The 24,759-nt window shown below is 40.0% G+C and overlaps 1 protein-coding gene across 1 annotated transcript in view; it reads left to right on the top strand.

Annotated features, from left to right (window-relative positions):
- The window catches only part of ZFAT (zinc finger and AT-hook domain containing), an 87,931-nt gene that overhangs the window by 19,376 nt on the left and 43,796 nt on the right, over positions 1-24,759 (top strand). The window contains exons 4-7 of the mRNA XM_065628022.1: positions 7,000-7,173; positions 17,322-17,472; positions 17,748-19,216; positions 20,390-20,622. Of these exons, the coding sequence (XP_065484094.1) occupies positions 7,000-7,173; positions 17,322-17,472; positions 17,748-19,216; positions 20,390-20,622 (2,027 nt within the window). The remainder of the gene's footprint in view (positions 1-6,999; positions 7,174-17,321; positions 17,473-17,747; positions 19,217-20,389; positions 20,623-24,759) is intronic.

Here is a 24,759-nt window from a genome sequence, read left to right as displayed (position 1 = left end):
AAGGGACCTACAATGGTCATCTGGTCCAATTTTGTTACAAAGAAAGTCTTGAGCATGATGGATGAACCTTCTAAATGTGAACAAAAAATCTAAAATTGAAAAGGCAAACAGATAATGAAATTGTAAATGTACTTTTTATCTGTTCATGCAATTTCATGAGGGCCTGTTAATAATTTAAAACCAAAAATACTTGGACAAATGTACCAAGATTCTTAGTTATCAGAGTCCCTGAACTTAGGGTTTTACCTGTATTATTGGCAACTGAAAGCTGTTAAACTCTTAATTTATCTAAGTGGGTTACAAAGCCGTCTGGTTTCTGGTTTTCAGTATGTTCTGTGTTAATAAGTTTAAGAGCACTACTATATAGTTTGTGAAACAGTGGTACTTTTGATTGTTTCCTAAACTTGATGCTGCTCATTTCATTTGGTGCCATCCTGCTCTATCACTCTGGGAAATGGTGAATAATAATGTGTATTAACCTCTTGCATAAGGTTCATAGTTTAGAAATCTTCATATTTGCATTAACATTATTCTTATGCTGTATGAAACAGACTAACTGGACTATATAGAAATAGCTTATGCATCTGGTCAGTCTTAATATTCTTATCAGCAACTCTGCTTTAGCTGTTTTGAGATGGAAGACACAACAGCATCTCTGATTTACACCACAGCATATTTTTTTTTCTTTTCTGTTCTACTCTTAATGATTCTTCGGATTATGTTTGCTTTTCTGACTACTGCTGAGTATTGAATTTATGTTTTCAGGGAACTATTTAGGCAGACAGCTGGATTTTTCTTGAGTTGTGAGTGTCAATTTAGAGCCCATTGTTTTATCAGTAAAGTTTCTTTGCATGCTTTGCTTTGCATTTATTGTCACTGGAGGTGGGAGTCTGTTCCAGGCTAGCACCTGTCTGCATATATGTGTTTATGCACTAGGTTTTCTAAGCTTTAATTATACTCAGGAAAGATCAAGTCAATACTTTATGGGAGCCTGTGGAGTGACATAGGGTTAACTGGATTGCTTATAGGCTCCATTGACTGATTTAGCTAGACTTCTGTCAATAATGGCAATTTAGATATGTAGTTTGAGAGTGCCTTAATCTGGTTTAATTCCAGATTATTCTGTCACTAGTTACTGATTATTCTGTAGCTTCATTGTCATCAAATGGTTTTGAATGTAAATGTATCATATGCAGACAGTGGTGTAGTTGTCTCAGCACATACTATTGCAAGTATTACACCACATTTTTATTTTGTACATGTGTGGGGGTTTTTGTGTGTATTATGTTCAACAAATGCTGCAGTTACTTGAGCAGATGTGGTTGATACCAGCATTTTCTAGAGTAAACTATCCCTGAGACAAAAACTTCTTGAAATCACACTTATTGTGGTGTATATGAGAAAAGAAGTACCAAAACTTCTCGTTTGGTGAGATTTCTTCTTTGGTGAAGTTCTGAAAGCTAGATAGAAAATTTTATTGAGTAACTTCCAGAGTTACAATATCTTCTCTCCCATTCTAGAATAGATGGCTAAAAATCATGAAGAACTGTGACTGCAAGTTGTTCTCCCTTAGTATTTGAATTCTTACCTAATAGAACATACAATCATTTCAGCTGGAAGAGACCCTCAGGATCATTGAGTACATGCGGGATGTTTTTTTTTCCCCCTTTTTATCCATGTTTTTCCAACTTGAAAATACTTTTATCTGTTTTTGTTATGCATCTGTGATTTTTTTTAATAGTATTTTTTTACTCCTTATGTTTTTAATTTCTTGCAAGTTTAACACTGTACGGACATGTGAATAATAACTATGTTTTCACTTTGCACTTGGTCTGGCTGAGATGGGGTTAATTTTCTTTGAAGCAGCTCATATGATGCAGTGTTTTAGATTCATGGCCAAATAATGCTGATAACACACTAATGTTTTAGCTATTGCTAAAATATGCTAAACATACAAATATTGAAAAGGCATATATTGATACTCTGTGGGATATTCTCTATTGAGAGAAACATAATGTATGTATTGAGCTGAAGTTGAAATATTAGAAAAGGTTTTTGAGTAATCAAATGTTTTGCTGTCTTTTATAGATCCACAAGGGAAGTGTTGATATCCTTACCATATTGGACATTTAAAATTACAGTCAATAAATCACTATAAAACTGCATTGAATCTGCAGTAAGTGTTGGTCAGAGGAATAATTGGTGGATGTAAGAAGTGTCTGCTGATCTTTGCTTATGTGATTAGTTGTCACATTGACCTCTCAGAGGTCAGTGTCTCACTGCCAGTTCTCCCACTCTTGCAGCCTTACTGGTTACTGACATCCTCTGTGCATCTCATTGAATCCCTTGATGCATCAGGATTCCCTTCACTTGTGGGCCTGTTCATTAAAATAGCAAGAAAAAAAGTGTGTTGTTTTTTTCACAGAATTCAAAAATGTCCATTGTGCTTACAAATCCCCCATGAACATGCTTAGTAAATCTGCTCCCAGCCAGAAACCGGCACTGCTTCAGCCCCCGCCGCTGGGATGGGACGAGTTTAGGGATTCCGGATGTTGCTGGATTGGATCAGTTCCCCAGCAGCTGCCTCTAAATTCCCTTGTTTTGAGAGACAGAGAACAGGTAATTATTTTAACCACAATCCCTCTCCCACTCTGCCACATATCTGAATCTCTGGCAGATGTACGAGAGGACATTTGAAGGCTGGAGAATGGGATTTGGGTGGTTACAGCAGTGGACAGCCCAGATTCTCTTCTTTGGGGCGAACCATACATTCCTAGTGAATTAGGAGCCTTCTTATTTCTTAAAAATGGCACTTTCGGCCTTAGTTTAAAAAGGTTTTGCCATCAGCTGGATTATAATTTAAATGAATTCTTTCTGTGAGTAGTATGTCTATCTCTGCAGGACAAGCAATTTCATGTGTTCATTTTGAATGACCGCTTTACTTTTTTTTTTTTTTTTTTTTTCCCCAAGCTACTCTCTTCCTACTATGAAATACCAGCATCTTTTAGGGGATAAAAAACCCCCAATAATCTGAATGAAGAGTAGTTTAAAAACATGCCAATTAGGGACGTGTAGCTGTACCTGCAAAATGTCGTACATCCAATTATGACTGCAGAGAGCAGTACCTGCAATTAATGACTCAAATATAATCATGGGACAGGCCAACATTCAAGTTTGCTGGACTCTGTAAGCAGTGATTCATTTGGGGCTGACAGCAGCTTTACTCATCAACACAGATGCAACCATTCCTTAAACGTGTTAGGAGGCACTGGCACGGTGTTGTATTTCTGGTACAAACAAACGGGCGTTGAAAATGCCCGTCGCTGGGTACGGCAGGTCAGTTCATCCTCTCTTGGGTTGAAGTGCCAGCTGACAAAGTGCTGGCTGCTTAGTAAGGGAGATGCAAAGTGAGGCAGTTTGTCTAAAGTTGCATATATTCCAGTTGCTCCTAAATCTCCTTAAAATCACTTACAGTTGTTCCTTTATATTACAATAAGAATAGTAACGGGTGAACTGTCCCAGTTGTGAGAGACGAGACACTTATTTTGACTCTCTAACCCACATGGGTGACAGTTAACTAATTTGTTTTCCAGGAAGTCAACTAAATTACTGGTCAGATGGTCCCATATTATGGAAAGGCAGTTTGAGCCCTGTCATCAAAGTTGAAGCTCTTATTTTTCATTAAAACATGCTTTTGGCTCCCTCTTTATGCTTCTCTTTATGCTTTCATGAAGCACGACTTCTAATTCAGGTTATTTTGGTGTAGAGTGTTCAGGAAGAAAGCAGCTGTCATTGAGAGTTAAGGGTTTTTTTTGTTTTAGTGATTTGATGGAGAGTGTTGGTTTGGTTTTGTTTTGAAGTCCTATTCAGGTTACACACAGACTATGGAATAGTTAATGTTTGTAGCAAAAAGTACTGGCAATTTGTGCAGCCCCAGCTCCTCACCAAAAACTTGCTTCTAGAAGATGCTTGTTTCTCTGAGAAAGTAGAAGAATGGGGGTATTGCTATCAACATGCATCAGATTAGTAAATACATTTTCACATTGAAGTATCAGAACTTGACCACTCTGTAGAGAGGAGACTTTTTATTTTTTCATTTCATGTGAGTGTTGGGAATATTCATACAAATATTCAGCACTAATTGAAAAATATACGATCAGTAAATCAGTTGAATGTTCTCTATGTGTGGGCTTTTTTGTGTTAATGGAATTTGCATAGCATTAAACTGACTAACTCTTGCTTTGTAATGGTTGGAAAATGGATTGAGGAGTGTGGTGCTTGGATTCTATCCGTATCCCTATTGGAATTTGTTATGCATTCTCAAGGAAAATAAGAAAAATTCTTTTGTCCTGATCATAGCTTTCCCTTCAAACTATGGTTATGGAATTTTGTCAGCTAAAACATGCCAAAAATGACTTGGAGTTTTGTCCAAAGGTATATCAAATCTTTACCCCCTCAACTATCACTAAGGGGTACCATCTACTGAACAAAAGTAGGGTAATTAACCAAATTAATTTCTGTATTTGTTTAACAGTATGTGAAACAGCCTCAGGAAAACACAATTTAATAAGCAGTTTACATTCTTTGGGTATTCTGATTCTTTATGAGAAGACTTTCTTCTATTGGTTTCCTGGTTCTACTGTGAAATTTGTGATGATTCATTTAATTATTGAGAATATACTAATGGAGGCTGTTTCATAAAGGAAAATTGGAAAAACATGTTTGTTTCTTCCTATCCTGTTCATCCCACCAAAAGAAAACACTGCGCAGGCAGTTTCTGGTCAAATGGGATATTTCTTTATATTCAAATATCCTTTTTGAAGTATTGCTATGACATGTCGGTGTTAGAATTACTTGGTTTCAATATCAATCAATAATTTACAACTCTGTTAAAGAGTTAAATGGGGACATAATAAGACCTTTTACACCTATAAAGCAGCAATATTTTCCAAAATCCTAGAAACCTACAGAGAAATAGGTAGCTGAGAAAAGGCATATATCAAGGAAATTATCTAATGAAATTGAAGAAATCATCAGCAGGCACTGAAAAGCTGGGGCCTTTCAAGGCAGAGCATAATTTCCTATAATCTAGAAACTAGAAGCTCAGGCAAAAACATTTCTAACGGGGCTCCATAGAAAGACGGCTTGCTAACTGTTTGAATTCGTCAGGTAGTTATTCCTCATCCTAGATGTTGTAAATATGAATTTCAGTTTTACAGATTAGCGTCAAGTCATTAACAGGTGTCAGCAGATACATTTCTGCCACAGTATGCCTGAGAAGTTGAAACTAATTCCTATATACCTTTTTTCTTCTGATTTTGTATCTAATAAAGAGCTTGCAGTTTATCCAGGTGCTACCCTGTTTCCCCGAAAATAAGACAGGATCTTACATTAATTTTTGCTCCAAAACTTATTACTTTTTTACATATATAGCTGCCTGGACACTATTTAAATTGACTTTTTTAATGAACTGTAACTAGGGCTTATTTTTGGAGTAGGACTTCTATTTGGAGCTTCCTCTAAAATCCTGAAAAATAATGCTAGGGCTTATTTTTGGGGAATCAGGGTAGTTACATGGTCAGTCCTAACTGTGCTACTTTAGTCTGTGCTTGTGCCCCTCATTTTTTTAAGGGCCAACCAGCACTTTTTAATCCCTTGTTCCATTAAGGGGAAGGCCATGGGACACAGATTTCTTTGAATTTCAGCTGCATATTAACAAAACATCACTGAAATTAAAACACAGACGTCTCCATGTAGCGTATCTCTCCACTGCTTTTGCTATTTGCATGTCATAAACAACTCTAGACACTCTACAGCCTTGTTGTTACTGGTTTTTATTTATATACCGTTTCCCTATCTCAGTAGAGCAGCTACAGCACGTTATGAATATACATTGAATGGCTTATTCCGGAGATTGTGTCAGCTGCTTTATATTCAGAAATAAAAAAATCTAAAATTCACTGGGTTCATTTGTAATTTTCTTTCTTCAATCAGTTTTTGCTTCCCTTACTCATTACCTCCGGAACGTTTGCATAATGCCTTAATTTGCCAAGAATATTTTCTCTGGCTGCATTTTCTACCCCTTCATCTAATATAAAGAAAATTTGTTGCTATAAACTTGCAACCCTCTGTTTTTACTCTTTATGCTAATTCTTTATATATAAGCATTTTATTTTTATTTTTTAGAATTTCAGTAAGGAATTTCTCATTTGCTCTAAGTAAGAAATAGCTTCAAGGAACAACTTAGCTGATTACTGCTTATTCATTCTTATTTCAGATGAGTGCTTTGAATACAGCTCTTGTGTTTCTTTCTAGTTAACAGGTCCAAAAGTTATTCGATTTAAGAGGCTGAAGACATTATGAACAGCAACAGATAGGGGATAATTTAGAAGTGCAGGTCTTCAAAATGAAGTTACATGTCAGGAGTTAAGCTGAACCAAAGAACTGGTTTGAACCTTAATTCTTCTTGAATCTACGTTGAAAAAGAAAAGTATGTTTCTGGCCATAGATTCTGAGTAACAGTGAGGAAAAAAAGCCTAATCCAGAGAGACTATTGGAGGACTTTTCAATACATAGATGGATTATGAATCTAGTACTAGGAGAAATAACCCTAAAGTCATGGGAAATAGAATTTGTTGATTAATGGTGAAATCATCAGGAATTCTAAAACTTTTGTGGTATTTCCACAAAAATCCACAATAATGTCCAGATAATTTAGAGACACAAATGTTTCCGAGATTTCATTTTTAAATTTTGTTGGGTTTTTTCTTTCTTTTGTTACCTATTTTCTCTATTTGTATACATATCACACTGTTTTTGTTAAATAAAGGAAAACCAGTTCCTCTCTAGGGACTCACGCAGCATGTATTGTTTGAATAAGATGTATTTCTTTCTACAGTAGCATTAATTTTCTCCTAATTCTTTTTAGTAGTGTTAGTGACTGTGTTACCTGCATTTCTTTTGTACATAGTTACATTCTTTTTGATGTTTACTCTTTAGGTAATGATTCTGACGTTGACCTTGACAGGAAGGAAGATGAGCGAGAGAAAACTCCAAAGAAGCCCCGAGTTCAGAAAACAGAGAAAACTCCATCAACTAAGGAGACTGAACAGGTTTCAGGAGCTAAAAATCCTATTATAAGTGTGGTTCTGACAGCCCATGAAGCCATTCCAGGTAATGAGAATCACTGATTAGGTAATAGAATTAGTTTCTGTCCATACTGACAATGTATAAAATAGTCATTGGTCTAAAACTGAACTCGTTAGGATATTTATTAGCTAAAAAATACTTAGCAGTATTTGGTTATCTTGATACAGAATCTCTGCATCTGGCAGCTACGTCATTTTAGAACCACTGTCACATATAGGTATGACAAATGCTGGACCTGGGTGTAGTTATCTACATTAACATCAGTTGTGTTTAGTCTGTGAATGGTTTTAAAGAAGTAACTGAAAAAATCGGTGACCAAGGAAAAGGGAAGCTATTTTTTCGCCGTAATATCTTCATTTTGTCTCTTGATCTGTTTGTATATTTATGATAAATGTAGATTTGATTACGAAAACATAAACAGCTTAGTGTATATATATGTAACTTAATATTTATGCATACAAATAGTTTGACAGAAAATATGTATACAAATTTAAAAATCAAAATTCCTATGTAATGATTAAAGGATTCTTCATCCATAAATTTCTACAGTGCCTTTTCATCAAAGGATTTTGGAATAATTTCAAATTATTTATTTTAAAATTAGACTTCCATTTGCCTGTTTATATAAACCTGTCACTCACCTGACTGACAGAATCCCTTTTGAATAGTTTTGTGCGTTGTTTTCAGCTTTATAGCTTTATTGTTCTTCTTTTCATTATTGCTAACATTTCTGAATATTTGTTTTGCCTATAGCTCTCAGAACAACTAGAATGTATTTATTCATTTTATTGTTGTGCGTTGGAAGCTAGTTGGGTTTGTTGTGTTGTTCTTTAATATCTTTTGATATTGAGATCTGTGGTATGCTGGGACTTCGTTTGCTAAAATGTATTTGTAATTGCTATGGTAGAGGAAGCTGGATAAGCTCACTTAGGAATATCCTGTGTGCTTAGAAGGGAAGTAAAAAACACCTTTACCTGCATTATTTGAGAAACATCACACAGGATTTTGGGATTACACTGAGCTGTTTAAAATTTAGTCTTGCAATATTGTAAATTAATATTCAAGGATCACGTCCTCCAAGCACAGGAGTGATGTGTCCCAAGAAAGAGGAATTCAGGTAGAAACACCAGGAGGCCTCTATGGATGAACAAGGAGCTCTTGGACAAACTCAGACACAAAAAGGAAGCCTACATAGGGTGGAAGCGAGGACAGGTGGCCTGGGAGGAACACAGAGAAATTGTCCAAGCAGCCAGGGATCAGGTTAGGAAAGCTGAAGCCCCGAGAGAATTAAATCTGGCCAGGGACATCAAGGGCAACAAGAAAAGCTTCTACAGGTATGTCAGTGATTAAAGGAAGACTAGGGAAGATGTGGGTCCTCTCTAGAAGGAAATGGGGAACCTGGTTACTTGAGATATGGAGAAGGCTGAGATACTCAATGACGTTTTTGCCTCAGTCTTCGCTGGCAAGCGCTCTAGTCACACTGCTCAAGTTGCAGAAGGCAAAGGCAGGGACTGGGACAATAAAGAACCTCCCACCGTAAGAGAATTGCAGAATCATAGAATGTCCTGAGTTGGAAGAGACCCACAAGGACCACCGAGTCCAACTCCTGTCCCTGCACAGGACAACCCCACAGGTCACACCGTGTGTCTGAGGACGTTGTCCAGTCTCTGCTTGAACACTGTCAGGCTTGGGGCTGTGACACCTCCCTGGGGAGCCTGTTCCAGTGTCCAGCACCCTCTGGGGGAAGAACCTTTTCCTCATGTCCAACCTGACCCTCCCCTGGCACATCTTCCTGCCATTCCCTCGGGTTCTGTCATTGGTCACTAAAGAGAAATTGCGCTAAGGCCCATGTCAAGGAGGTGATTTGTGACAGCCAGCATGGCTTCAGTACGGGCAAATTGTGCCTGACAAATTTGTTGACCTTTTACGATGAGGTTACAGTGTTGGTGGATAAGGGAAGAGCAACTGACATCTACCTGGACTTGTGCAAAGCATTTGACACTGTCCTGCACGACATCCTTGTCTCTAATTTGGAGAGACAAGGATTTGATGGACAAACTGCTCAGTGGATAAGGAGCTGATTGGATGGTCACACTCAAAAGAGTTGTGGTCAACAGCTCGTTGTCCAAGTAGAGACCAGTGACGAGTGGTGTTCCTCAGAGGTCAGTAGTGGGACCAGCGCTGTTTAACATCTTTGTCAGCAACGTGGACAGCGGGACTGAATGTACCCTCAGCAAGTTTGCTGATGACACCAAGCTGTGTGGTGTGGTTGACACGCTGGAGGGAAGTGATGCCATCCAGAGGGACCTTAACAGGCTTGAGAGGTGGGCCCGTGCAAACCTCATGAAGTTCAACAAGGCCAAGTGCAAGGTCCTGCACATGGGTCAGGGCGATCCCAAGCACAAATACAGGCTGGGTGGAGAATGGATTGAGAGCAGCTCTGAGGAGAAGGACTTGTGGGTGTTAGTTGATGAGAAGCTCAGCATAACCCAGCAATGCGCTTTTGTGGCCCAGAAAGCCAACTGTGTCTTGGGCAGCATCAACAGAAACATGCCCAGCAGGTTGAGGGAGGTGGTTCTGCCCCTCTATTCTGCTCTGATGAGATGCCACCTGGAGTACTACGGTCAGCTCTGGGGCCTTCAACATGAGAAGGACATGGGCCTGTTGAAGCAAGTCCAGAGGAGGGTCATCAGGACGATCAGAAGGTTGGAGCACCTATTCTATGAAGAGAGGCTGAGAGAGGTGGGGTTGTTCAGCCTGGAGAAGAGAAGGCTCCAGGGAGACCTTATAGCAGTCTTCCAGTACCTGAAGGGGACCTACAGGAAAGCTGGAGAGGGACTTTTTACAAGGGCATGTAGTGATAGGACAAGGAGTGATGCCTTTAAACTGAAAGACAGTAGATTTAGATTAGATATAAGGAAGAAATGCTTCACCATGAGGGTGGTGAGGCACTGGAACAGGTTGTCCAGGGAAGCTGTGGATACCATCTTGTCACAGAGGCACCATAAAATGACTTCAAGCAGATAATAAGCTTAAACCAACTTCAACTTGGAACTGAAACTGAAACCAAATCGACAGACCAAGACCAAATGCTAGAAACCAATGCAAAGTGTGTGGGGGTGATCCAAAATCAGTCATCACTCTGACAATGTTTAATCAACTGCAGGTTCAATGTACCAGTTGGGGATGTTATTATTGTACAACCACACAAGAATGATGATCGATCTCTCTCTCTCTCTCCCTCTCTCTCTCTCTCTCCCTCTCTCTCTCCACTCACCAAGGAGGAGGTGTGGGCTGTCTTAGACGGTGTCACTGATCTAAGGGGAGGTGTCCTTTCACAGTTCCACTCCTCCGAGAAGACCTCTCAAAGGGGTTGTCGTCAGGGGCCACATTTTATAGCATGGTTGGGTCTGGCTGTGATCATTATGAGCAAGGTCCATAAGCTTCTCTGGGCCTAGGATGCCTCATTGGCTGAGGATCTTACTCCTCCTGCTCCCCTGTCTGGGGAAGGTGAATGTGAGGAGTCACCATGCCCTGGACTGGTGGGGAGACCTGAGTGTCAGCACCAACCGAGGTGTGTATGTGAGGACGGGCACAATGGGGCACAGAAGGTATGGAAGAGCCATCAACTGCCCTATTGAAAGCTCTAGATCTCATTGGGGTGTCTGCAACTGCAACACACCCATCCCTGGAAATGTTCAAGGCCAGGCTGGATGTGGCTTTGAGCAACCTGGTTTAGTGGAAGGTGTCTCTGCCCATGGCAGGGAGTTGGAACTAGATGATCTTTAAGGTCCCTTCCAACCCAAACCATTCTGTGATTCTATAACTGAAAGAGCCTTGAAGAGAGAAAGTGCTGTATTCATGAACATGTGCACCTTGTATCAGATTAAATGGAGTGCAGGTTTTTGTAAGCACCACAATTAAGAATGAGAATGAATAACTACAATTATATGCACATCTAAAAATACTTGATTTTGAATGGCAGATACTTTTGTTCATATTCTGTTTTTAAGAATCAGTGAGTAAACTCTGCCAAATATTCGATCTTCTGGTTTCTTTTAATGTATTTTATTTCCCATGTTTAAATTATGTAATGTTATCGAGGCTTCTAAAACTAATTTATTATTCATGCTCAATTAGTTTGATTCAGGAAAGATTCTACTTTGAGCATTTAAATTATTGTTTTATGTGAGTCCTGTAATATTTTAAAGACTTAGCTTGTTACTAGGAGAGTTAAGTTTCTGTAAAGATCATAGAATCATTTTGATTGGAAAAGACCTTTAAGATCATTGAGTCCAACTGTTAATCTGGCACTGCCGAGTCCACCTCTAAACCATGTCCCTAAGCACCACATCTACACATCTTCTAAACATCCTGAGGGATGGTGACTCAACCACTTCCTAGGGCAGCCTGTTCCAATGCCTGACAACCCTTTGTTACTTGGGAGAAGAGACCAACACCCTCCATGCTACAATCTCCCTTCAGGTAGTTGTAGACAGCGATAAAGTCTCCCCTCAGCCTCCTTTTCTCCAGGCTGAACAGCCCCAGTTCCGTCAGCCGCTCCTCATCAGACTTGTGCTCCAGACCCTTCACCAGCTTCGTCTCCTTCCTCTGAACTCTCTCCAGCACCTCAATGTCTTTCCTGTAGTAAGGGGCCCAAAACTGAACACAGGATTTGAGATTTGGCCTCACCGGTGCCCCGTACAGGGGGATGATCACTGTCCTAGTCCTGCTGGCCACACAATACACTAAAGAGAAACATTTTGTCCATCTGATACAAGCCAGAAAATGGCTTGAGATTTTGGGAAGTAAGGAAGAAGTGGAAGAATATTGTTTTACTTAATATTTGGGACTGACTTAGTTTAACCAATGACAGTCTTTTCCATTAAACTGATAACAGTCTCTTCTGTTGAAGGTGACTTCTTTTTTTGTAGCTCGTGGAACGACGGTTGTGGGTTTATGACACATCTAAATGGATTTAATATCAGCATGTTGCCAAGGGAGCTTTCTGTGTGTCTCTTATTTCCCAATTCACTTCCTTTTCTTGTATCAGCACTAGTGATTGTGTCAGCCTGTGGTAAACTCATTCCAAAAAGTGGCAAAATATATACCCATATATGTGCACATGCACATACACACACTCATTCTCTCTGTCAGAGTATTTTCTTTTCTATCAGTTTTGCTTACTGAACTGTCTCACATTGAGGCTGCACCAGTTTGGAATGTTGGAAAGTGGTGACAAAATGAGTCTTTTAGGGGAAATGAGAAGAATTGAGACTACCCCTTTTTGAAGTAGTAGAGTGACTAAAGTCATTAAGCCCAGTACGTAGAGACTGCTGTCCCAGGGGCAGTGCTGTGTTGTCCATCCACCCGTCTTCAAACCCCTGTCACAAATTCCTGTCCTTCAGAACATTGCACATGTTCATGCAGTTCTATAGTAAAAAATGCTAGAATATTAATTATATATTTTCAGAAGAAGATACATGGTATAGATTTTAATCAGATCCACCATCTGATCCTCTTCATCTTCATAAACTTCTGTGCTGGCACTTTTAAGGCATCACGAACATGTAGTTGAGTGGAGGGCTAGACATAAAAAACTAATCCTGTGTTGATTTAAAACAAATATGGAATTAAGCAAGTTAGGAAAACTAAAGCTTTCCTCTCTGAATGTCAGCAGGTATCTGTGTTCTCATGGGGTTACAGACTGATCTGGAACAGCACTGGAACAGGCTCCCCAGGGAGGTGTCCCGGCCCCAAGCCTGACAGTGTTCAAGAAGAGACTGAACAACGTCCTCAGACACACGGTGTGAACTGTGGGGTTGTCACGTGCAGGGACAGGAGTTGGACTTGATGATCCTTGTGGGTCCCTTCCAACTCAGGACATTCTATGATTCTGTGATCTAGCTCAGTCAACCTAATGTCCAGCTTTGTTGAAAGGGATAGTAATCTTCATCCCACCGTGCACCAGTCTTTATTTATGTTTCTTTGTCTGAGTTAAAATTATGTTTAACCTCATGGTGATCTAACCTGTAAAACTATTAAAAAGTTCTTTTTTTTCTTTTTTTTTTTTTTTTTTTAAAGCTTTATCATTATGAGGTGAGGAGCAGGTTTGCATGGGTTATGGGTAGAGTTAGTTTCTATTCGTTTGACTTTCAGAATTACCTTACCAGGGGGCTCATGCATTTGGAGCACATTCCATAGCATATTGAAGAAGCTGAAAAAAACACATTCCTTCAAAAAGAGATTATAAGAAACACATATTCACTTCATATCCTTAGCAAGTTACTTCACCTGTGCAGATGAGGGTACCTACATTATGAAGAGTTTTTCTGTTTTTAAAGGTTCATCTAGTCAGATCAGTTGTCTGTAAAGGCAGCTTTCAGCACCTCTGTAGAAAGGAAATAAGAAACTTACTATGTAAAGCCTCCCAGATTCTGACAGCCATTGAGCTGGTGGTTAAATCTGGTTCATCATAGTTAATACACAGCTATTAATTTGTCTAAATCCCTTCTTGAATATATTTGTATTTTCAGTCTCTGTAACTTCATGCAGTGATTGTTCCATAATTTAATTACATGCAGAGTGAAAGTGTACATTCTTTTGTTTTAAGCCTGCTGACTGCTTATATCTTCAAACCACTCTTCGTTCACGGTTTATGAGATAGAGAATGATTGTTCACACTTTTTTCACAGTAATTTTAGAAGTCTTTTTGATATCACAGAATCACAGAATGGTTGGGGTTGGAAGGGACCTCTGGAGATCATCCAGTCCAACCCACCTGCTAAAGCAGGTTCACCAGAGCAGATCACACAGGAATGTGTCCAGGTGGGTTTGAATGTCTCCAGAGAAGGAGACTCCACAACCTCTCTGGGCAGCCTGTTCCAGGGCTCTGGCAGCTCAAAGGAAAGAAGTTTCTCATATTCAGATGGAACCTCCTGTGCTTCAGTCTGTGCCCGTTGCCCCTCATCCCGTCATTGGGCACCACTGAAAGGAGTCTGGTCACATCCTCTTGACACCCACCCTTGAGATCTTGATAAGTGTAAATAAGATCCCCTCTCAGCCTTCTCTTCTCCAGGCTGAACAGACTCAGCTCTCTCAGTCTCTCCTCATTAGAAAGATGCTCCAGACCCCTAATCATCTTTGTGGCCCTCCACTGGACTGCCTCTAGTAATTCCTTGTCTTGCTTAAACTGGGGAGCCCAGAACTGGACACAGTTCTCCAGATGTGGCCTCATGAGGGCAGAGTAGAGGGGGAGGAACAACCTCTGTCGACCTGCTCATCACACTCTTCTTAATCCACCCCAAGATACCAATGGCTTTCTTAGCCACAAGGGCACATTGTTGACTCATGGTCAACCTGTTGTTGACCAGAACTCCCAGGTCCCTCTCCAGAATGCTTCTTTCCAGCAGGTCAATCCCCAACCTGTGCTGGCGCCTGGGGTTATTCCTCCCCAGATGCAGGACCCTACACTTGCCCTTGTTGAACTTCATCAGGTTGTTCTCTGCCCAGTCCTCCAGGCTGTCCAGGTCTTGCTGAATGGCAGCACAGCCTTCTGCTGTGTCAACCCTTTCTCCCAGTTTGGTGTTGTCAGCAAACTTGCTGTGATACACTCTGTCCCTTCATCCAGGTCATTGATGGACAGGTTGAGCAGCACTGGACGTACCACTGACCACTGGGGAACCCAACTAGCTACAGGCCTCCAGCCAGATCAGTACAGTTAACCTCTTTTTCACCCTGCTCTTTGTATACTCTGACTTCTTCAAATGGTTTTCCAGGGAAACAATTAGGAAAACTTTTCTCTTCCTTATTGCATATGATATTTTTAATGGGAAACCAGATATTGCATCTGTTTGCCTTGTTGCTGCTTTGAGACACGAGTATTGATGTCAATCTCTAGGGATGTGGGACACGTGGGTTCACTACCCTGCTAGGTTGGGTAGAGCCTGGAAATCAAGTTTCTTACTTTCCGAGCATGTGCTTCAGTCACTAGTTGATGCTTTAGCAGTGATTGCTGCGGCTGCTGGTCCATTAGTAGCCCATACTTAGGCAGCATCCCAAGTGGATGGAGGCATCTAATGTTTCTTAATGCTTCCTTACTTTCTAAGGGTAGGAAGTAACTACTTTACATGAGGAGATGTGATTGCCTCCTGTAAGCAAGTACTCTTTATCAGTATGTTGGAAGAACTGGATCTCCTTCTTTACGTTTTTAGAGGTATTTCCCTCTCTCTCTACTGCCTGGGGAGTGTACGCGCTAGTGCTAGGATGACCTGGAGCATTCTGTCAACTTCAGGTATGCAAAATACTGGTGAGTTGGTACTTATCTAGTCCACCTAATTTGGGTGATTAAAATTTTATACTGATAACACAGAAGTCTATTAAACAGTCCAACAGTCTTTTCAGGAAATGCTGAAACATCCTGAAAGGCAGAAGGGCACCGAGGAGGTTTAGTGCAAAGCATTTAAGAAGGATCTTTGTCTCATGTGCAGGAACTGGGAGGCCTGAAAGAGGCAACCATGCATATAGTACAGTTCAAGATCTATTTTCTTTTAATTGAGTCATTCTAAATATAGAAGAATTTGCTTCTATTTTAAGAATATTGGGGTATGGGAACAGTGGTCTGGTGTCTGATGTCTGTTTTATCAACCCGGCGTTTGTGGGAGAAGGAGTGACATGACAAACAGAAGTTCATAGAATCATAAAATAGTTTAGGTTGTAAGGGACCTTCAAAGCTCATCTAGTCCAACCCCCCTGCAATGAGCAGGGACATCTTCACCCAGATCAGGTTGCTCAGAGTCCCGTCCAGCCTGGCCTGGGATGTCTCCAGGGATGGGGCATCCACCACCTCTCTGGGCAACCTGGGCCAGGGTTTTACTACCCTCATCGTAAAAAATTTCTTCTTCATATCTAGCCTGAATCTCCCCTCTTCTGGTTTAAAACCATCACCCCTTGTCCTGTCATAACACGCCCTCCTAGAAAGTCTGTTCCCACCTTTTTTATAAGCCCCATTTAAGTACTGAAAGGCCGCAATAAGGTCTCCCCGGAGCCTTCTCGTCTCCAAGCTGAACAGCATCAACTCTGTCAGCCTGTAAGTTATACCTTTCTGGTAACATTTAGATTGAAAACTTGGAAGATCATTCTGATCAACTGACAGAATCTTTAGTACAGAACTGAATGCATTATTTAAAAACAGTAGTCAAAAAAAGACATTTTTATATCCAGCCAGTTCAGTGAGCAACAGAGCTATTACAGTCTGTCTGTTTACAAAGTTGGCTGATGTCCCATCTGATATAAAAAACTTCAATACCCTTACATACTCCCAAATGGCCTCTTTTCTAATTATCTCCATTTCCCACTTTAAATCACTCTGAAGGACCTGCAGGATCTCCATCTTTCTCCCATGTCTTGTCTACAGCACTGCTTTCCTCAGCATAATGTAAATTAGTACTTACATGGATTTTCATTACCATCAAAGCTAAATATGGGTGCCCAGCACTAAGATTTTCCTGCCGCTGTTCAGAAAATAAAGAACAGTCAGCTAGATAGATATTCTTATTTTTGCCTCAACTAACTGTAAAGCTCTGAGGGATAGAATCTGATATTATTGTGTTTGTAGAGCCCTTTTACTCCTCCTAATGGAGACTGAGAAGTGCGCATGGAACATATTTTGTTCTGAGGGCATGGCAGTATGCCCCGAAATATAAGCAGTGAAAGATCTGTTTAAGGAAAAGATGTGCAGAGTTTTAAATACAGACTGAACAGTGTCTTTACCCCAGCCTTAGTTGTGGAAGTGATTAAACAGCTTGGCTGAAGTTTTCCAAGGGTGTAGTATGAGGCAGAAACAGAAAAAATAAAATTTCATTTTGACAAGTTAAAGTTTTTTAAAGGTGGAAGTGTTTGGATATAGGATCTCATAATAGTAGGTATCAAACACCATGAATAAGCCTCAGAACCAGTAGTCTTGGCATGTTATTTAAGCAGATCTGTGGTGTAAGTACTGATGTTTTCTGGAAGTGTATCCATGATTTTATGCACATGAATTTAACAACAGAAACTAAAATAGTTGAACTAATGATTACAGAGTTTAATGTTTTGTTTACACTTGTATATTATAGACAATGCACATTTTAACATGTCATTTTTTAATGAGTGTTTTTTGTTCTTACTTTTAGGAGCCACAAAAATCGTTCCTGTTGAGGCTGCTCCCCAGGAAAGTGAACCCACAACTCCAGAGTCAACAGTTCAAGACCCATCACAACGAAGAGGATATCAAGAATATGCCATTCAGCAAACCCCATATGAACAGGCAATGAAATCAAGCAGGTAATTTTGAATTACTTACATTTTTGTTCATGCAAAATATGAATAAAATGCTTCCCTATCCATTTCATGAAATTGAAATATTTTCTAGGCCTTTTAAATAAAAGAACAGCTGAAAACAATCTATGCAGAAGTTGTAGAATTTAAACGTCTTGTGGAGAATACCTTTTTAAAATAAATTAAACATTTCTGTCCGTTATGAATAGCTAGGGAAGTTTTGACGTATTATGCCACTAGGTTTCAATGTTGTAAATATAACTGATTTGCTTTCTTTTTAGGTTGGGTCCAACTCAGCTGAAGATTTTTACATGTGAATACTGTAACAAGGTGTTCAAATTCAAACACTCCCTCCAAGCACATTTGAGGATTCATACAAATGAAAAACCTTACAAGTGTTCATACTGCAGTTACGCCAGTGCAATCAAAGCCAACCTTAACGTTCACATGCGGAAACATACGGGGGAGAAGTTCAGCTGCGATTACTGTACGTTCACTTGCCTCAGCAAAGGCCACCTCAAAGTCCATATTGAAAGAGTTCACAAGAAAATTAAGCAGCATTGTCGCTTCTGCAAAAAGAAATACTCCGATGTTAAAAATTTGATCAAGCACATCAAGGAAACACATGACCTTCAAGATAAAAAGGTGAAAGATGTTTTTGACGAACTTCGCTTGATGACACGAGAGGGCAAAAGGCAACTTCTTTATGACTGCCATATTTGTGAACGAAAATTCAAAAATGAACTTGATCGAGACCGTCACATGCTTGTTCATGGCGATGAGAGGCCATTTGCTTGTGAGCTCTGTGGTCATGGAGCCACTAAATACCAAGCCCTTGAGCTTCACGTTCGCAAGCACCCATTTGTATACGTGTGTTCTGTGTGCCTGAAGAAATTTGTCAGTTCTGTGAGACTCCGTGCTCACATCAAAGATGTGCACGCAGATTTGCAGGAGGCTTCTGTTTTTAACAGTTCTATCAATCAGAGTTTCTGCCTGCTGGAGCCGGGAGGTGATATCCAGCCAGAAGCCCTTGGGGAACAGCTACCACCAAGTGCAGATGGAGCGAATATCACGAGTACTGATACTATTAATGTACCACAACCATCTGCTTGTAAAGGTGAATCAACAGCTGCAGATGTAAACCACAATGGTCACCATAATGGTGACTTAAAAATTGATACTGTCCCTTTGTTAGAATTTGAATGTCCTCTGGTGGAGAACGTAACAGAGACGCTGTGTCAGACAACAGACATAGTGGTCCCAAACGTTCAATCCTGTGTAGCGTCAGATTGCTTTCTGCTGAAAAACGGTACTTCTGATCCTGAAGTGTTAAAAGTTCCTCCTGCAAATGAAGAGGAGGTTAATCACTGCGGTTCTGTAGATGAGCAGGGTGAAGAAATTCAGCTTTTGCTGTCTGAAGACAAAAGTTTAAATCCAAGTCAGAACAACGGAATGACTGAGAACCTTTCGGTCCCTGAAGAGAGAAACCAATCTGTTCCTTCTAGTGAACCAGAAACAAGCAATTTGCCACTTCAAAATTCAACAGAAACCACAAACCCTTTGCCAGCACCAGAAGCTGATGCAGCCGTTGCTCCACAGGCAGCCGCTTCCAACGCAGTTACATCAGACGCTGGGAGCGGAGCTGTTGCCTTTATGCAGATCTTGGATAGCTTGCAGAAGAGACAAATGAACACAGAGATGTGTGAGAGGATAAGGAAGGTTTATGGAGACTTAGAATGTGAATACTGTGGTAAGGAGCGGTAGAATTACGTTTGTTTGGGTTTTTCAAATGTTCTGTAGCAGAGCATCTTTTTCCTGCTCCTCTGGTTTATAGTGTGAGATATATTTGTGTATCTTTGTAGCAGTATTAATTTTCTAGTTCAGTATGGATTCTGGGCTCCAGTGAGATTTACTTTTTGCTGTATAAATAGTTTGAAATGACTCAAATATTCTAAAAAAACAAAAACCCTAGGGGAATGTAGCAAAGCAATGCTTCGCTAGGCTCAATTTTCTGTTGATGTGAAAATTGATAGAATTAGATGATTCCTGTCCATGTGCCTCTGCCCACCTCAGAACTTCTACTGGGGCCCAGCACAGTAGATTTAGGCAAGTGATCAAAATTGGTCAGTCTGTGCTTTAATGCTTAAGCTTCGTTATGAGCTTAGTACAAAATTCAGTGTCTTTTTCATATAGTATAGGAGGATGTATGATATACATTCTGTACAATAATAGGAATGTACTGGCATGTTTTTGTGTCTTGTTTTGAACCAGCTTTTTAAGATGAAAATGTTCGTTACATAGTATCAGATCAAGACTCTTCTGATTGTGATTGGTTTTTTGAATTTATGAAATTGAGAATAATACACTATTCCCATTTATTCGAGCTGAAAATTTTTGTGTTCTCATAACTAAAAAGGAAACAATTCAGGATTTGTCTTGTAGTCTTCGTTCTTGAGAAGGGAAAGGAATCAAAGCTTGAAAAAAAGAAGTTTTTGGAACACCGTACATTAGATGAATTGCTATGCACTTATTTGTGCCATTACATCAGAAAAGCTCTTAGGAAAGAATAACACAAAAGGAAGTAACAAAAAAGATTTTGATAGTTCTTTTAGTGTACAGTTACATTCAGATTCTTTGTATAGGACAACAGATCTCAAGGACTTTCTTATTAGGAAAACATTGGTGTGTATTAAAGTTGCCTTTGTTAGGCCATTTCAGGCCATGTGACACAATTCTGGGGGGCAAAAGTGATTTTTGTCAACATATTTCCAGTAGTGAAGGGACATTAGGACAAGTTTTCATTAAAGACGAAAGGGAAAGGATTCAAACTGTGTTTTGCCATGAAAGAAAATGGGGGATGTATTGGAATTTTCACTAACAATTATTTAGAAATTGCTTTCTTCATGTCTAATTTTATTTTCAGGCAAGTTGTTTTGGTACCAAGTGCATTATGACATGCACATTCGTACGCATACTCGAGAACATCTATATTACTGCTCCCAGTGCAGCTATTCCTCCATCACCAAAAACTGCCTTAAGCGTCACGTCATTCAGAAACACAGTAATATTTTGCTGAAGTGTCCCACAGAACATTGCGACTACTCTACTCCAGATAAATACAAGCTCCAGGCACATCTTAAAGTTCACACCGAACTGGTAAGTAACAAATAAAATGGTTTGTTTGTCTAAATCCAGTGTTGTCATCATCATCGTGTTTGAAATTGTGTGGCAGTATTTGAAGATATAGGTAAGAGTTCTTACCTGAGTGCTCTCTACATACATGAGTTGAGGGAATACGAGTTACAGCAACTAGATATTTGGTCCTTCTCGTACTATTTTCCAGCAGAGTAAGCTTGCAGATGACACCAAAGTGGGTGGCAGTGATGATCTGCTGGAGGGTAGGAAGGCCATACAGAGGGATCTGCACCAGCTGGATCATTGGGCTGAGGCCAGTTGTATGAGGTTCAACAAGGCCAAGTGCTGGGTCCTGCACTTGGGTCACACCAACCCCAGGCAGCGCTACAGGCTGAGGGAAGAGTGGCTGGAAAGTGCCTGGAGGAGAAGGACCTGGGGGTGTTGGTGACAGCGGCTGAACATGAGCCAGTGTGTGCCCAGGTGGCCAAAAAGGCCAACAGCATCCTGGCTTGTATCAGGAATAGTGTGGGCGTACTCGGCACTGGTGAGGCTGCATCTTGAATCCTGTGTTCAGTTTTGGGCCCCTCATCATAAGAAGGACATTGAAATACTAGAGAGGGTGCAGAGGAGGTGACAAAGCTTGTGAGGGGCCTGGAGCACGAGTCTGATGAGGAGCGGCTGAGGGAGCTGGGGCTGTTCAGCCTGGAGAACAGGAGGCTGAGGGGAGACCTGATCCCTGTCTGCAACTGCCTGAAAGGAGCTTGGAGCATGGAGGGGGTTGGTCTCTTCTCCCAAGTAGTGAGTGGTAGGACAAGAGGAAATGGCCTCAAGTTGCGCCAGGGGAGGTTTAGATTGGATATTAGGAAAAAATTCCTCCTGGAAAGGGTTGTCAGGCACTGGAACAGGCTGCCCAGGGCAGTGGTGGAGTCACCATCCCTGGAGGTGTTTAAAAGGCGTTTAGATGAGGTTCTTAGGGATGTGGTTTAGTGCCAGAGTTAGGCGAGGTTATGGCTGGACTCAGTGATCCTGAGGGTCTCTTCCAACTGAAATGATTCCATGATTCTATGTCTGTATTCATTTTCTCCCTTTGGTTTTCCCAGTATTGTCAGATTCTTTGGGTTTTGAGAGAGTAAAATGACATCTGGTACTACTGTTACTTTACTTCATTCCAGTGGACCCAAATTCTTTCTTCATTGTTGATTAAGATGCTTTTTTAGAAGTGAAGTTATTTACGTTATGTTATTGGAAGGTTAAGAAGAAATAACTATTTTCTTTACATCAGTGTTGCCTAGCTTTTCCTCGTTGTTTTATTGTTTCACATGAGTGGCCCAAATAGGTTAAGTTATTGTCAGAAAAGGTCCATGTACCATGGACCTTTCCTTGATCTGGGACATTCTAGACTAGTGTGTACCCAGAGAGCTCATAATGCGCATACACTCACACAGTGTATAAACAGTGGTAAGTTCCATCCCGTTCCAAATTGACTTCTAGAAAAGGCTGTTTGGCAAGTGCCTGCTCTTGCAGCATATTGAATTTAGTCCACTTTTGACTGGAGTCTTTTTTGAATGCCATCTGGAGTGCTTAGGTGGAATATAATTACCTCATATGATTTTATATGAAGATATTGGTATTGAGTAAAGTATAGCTTAGGATTTCATTCTGAAAAGCATGCTATTTGTAATTAAACTTTCTTGACTGATAATGCTGGAAAATTGGCATGAACTACATCTTTGCAATTTGGGTTTTTAACAATTTATGCAGTAAAATATTTCCAAAAGGCAACTTACCAGTCTTCTGAATTTAATTTTATTCTTATTCCAGCAGAGACGAAAATACCAGTTGTTTGATTGCTACACTCGTTCTTCCGTCCTTTAAGAACACTGAAATATTCACACAGATAGGCAGTTCTTCACACAACATTATGGTTTTCGCTGGCATCGTCCTGTAAATAAATCTTACTCACCCTTGACAGAAAGCAACACATATGACAGATTCATCCTAATCACATGAGAAAGCAGCATCATAACTCAAAGTACTGTGATAAATACTGGAGTTACACTTCCTCTTACTAGCAAAATGTGATGCTTAAATTAAGGATTCATGTTAATTTTCCCCCAAATGTGGAAAATTTCTGTGTAGCTACTTAAAAAGGCTCTTAACCTACAGTGCCTGGTGGTTTCAGGTTGTCATCTGCAGTCAGCGGGTCGGCTCTTGGCCAATATTTCTGACAGCTGAAGTTACTTTACAGGTGTTTTTAACAGAATAGAGCACTTCACCTCCTACTTTTGTTAAGTACTAGTCTTTTGTCACTGCAGGACAGCTTTAAAGACCAAAACAAAATAGATGACACAAAAGGGAACATTTTTTCCTCATTTTGTCCCCCAATTCTCTAGTTATTTTAAATCGAATCTGAATTTGTTATGAAATGTGCAGAAAGCTCACATAATAGACATTCTTTTAGTCTACTTTTGAATTACTGTGTTTATGATGTCCATCTGACGGCAAAAATCTGTGTAAATGATGTCTGAGACAAGTCTAAGAAAAGAGCCTAAAATAAGATATCATACATAAGTACCTATTTTTCAAGTGTGATGAATGTCCGACAGCTCCCACCAGGAGGATCATTTTCGTGATAATAAATAGAACCGAGAAGATACATTTCATAATTAAAACCAGTATGACAGTGAGATCTTTCAGAAGTATGCTTACTGCTACTTACTGTCAAATATATTTGAGACTTTAAATGGATTTAAAAATTTGTGTATTAGAATTTACTTAGTAACTAAACTTGGCAGTTCTCATATTGACCTTTGTGGCCACTGCTTGGAATATTTACTTAATGCAAAACTCACCGAACAGGCCCGCTCATTCTAAAATATTGTACTTAAACAAACTGCACAGTTAAATGTGGAAACCTACTTTAATGTTAAGTTTAGTTTGTCAAATAAATTCTTAATAAATATTAAAATTAAAGCTTCCCTGGAGATAGAAAATATCAAAATCTCAGTTCAGTTCCTTGTACGAATGTCTTATCTTTTGTTACCTTGTTGCTGGCTGCTTTTCAACTGGATCCCTGTGTTATCTGGTGAACAGGATAAATTATGGTTATTAAAAAGCCGCCCCTTGTCACTCAGTGAATAGCCACCCGTCTTATTCTCCATGCACCATCCAAGTCTTGCACTGAATTTGGGGTTTATTCCCTGGGGGATGATGATGTAGAGCGTGTATGTGTTGCCTCTTGCTTCTGTATTTACTACACGTTGTTACACAGAAGATTTTTACTTTTGAAATCTGGGAATTGAGGCTAGGCTTGATTCATGACCAAAATTTTGCATAGATATGATCTGATTTTCAGTACTAGTCTTTTACCTCTAAAACCTGTGTAGTGTTTTTTGACAATTCTTTGAGGTCTTTAGAACTTCAAACCATGACAGGTGTAAATCACTTCAATGTTATAGTACCTAGGAAAGGGATAGGCAGTTTATAATAACTTTAGAGTAATGTACAGTTATGATTGAGCTAGTGGTAACATTAGGGACCAGCTGTGGAACTAAACAATACTGATGTAGGTACCAGAGTTTGTTTACAACCTCTAGTAGGTTTTACAATATCCATTATGCTGAGCAGATAAACGTCATGGAGAGGTTTGTCTCTGAAATTATTTTAAATCTATGTATGTAATCCATACTGCTAGATGAACACCTCTATAAAAGTGGAGTTCAAACCCAGAACCACTGCTCTTAGATGCCTACAGCTGCTTTCACGTACATTTTGGGATGTAAATTATTCTTGTCTTTGGAAGGCTGCTTCGAAATTTCATTATGCCGCTGACCTTTTGTGTAATGGCTTAGTTAGACCTTTTGATGGAAGTGAGACACTCGAGCTCTGATTGCTTATTTCCCCTTCCTGAGGAGAGTTTTCAGACCATCACTGGCCTGGCTGTGATACCTTCGGCTCTGGAGCAGCGCCACTGTGTAGTCAAGAATGCAAGGTACTGGAAAGGGAAGGAATTAACTCAAAAAATCAATGATCTAATGATCGGGCACTCGGTTGGAAAATGGCTTTTGTCCTTGATCCTTGCTTCCATAATGAATGTCAGCTAGCCTTACTTTTTTACAAGTATTTATTTCACAAAAATGTGCTTAAGCAGTACTGTAT

Source organism: Caloenas nicobarica, chromosome 2 (assembly GCF_036013445.1).
Source record: "Caloenas nicobarica isolate bCalNic1 chromosome 2, bCalNic1.hap1, whole genome shotgun sequence".
NCBI lineage: Eukaryota > Metazoa > Chordata > Aves > Columbiformes > Columbidae > Caloenas > Caloenas nicobarica.
The sequence above is the reverse complement of the archived record's forward strand: the minus strand, read 5'-3'. Positions and strand labels throughout refer to the sequence as shown.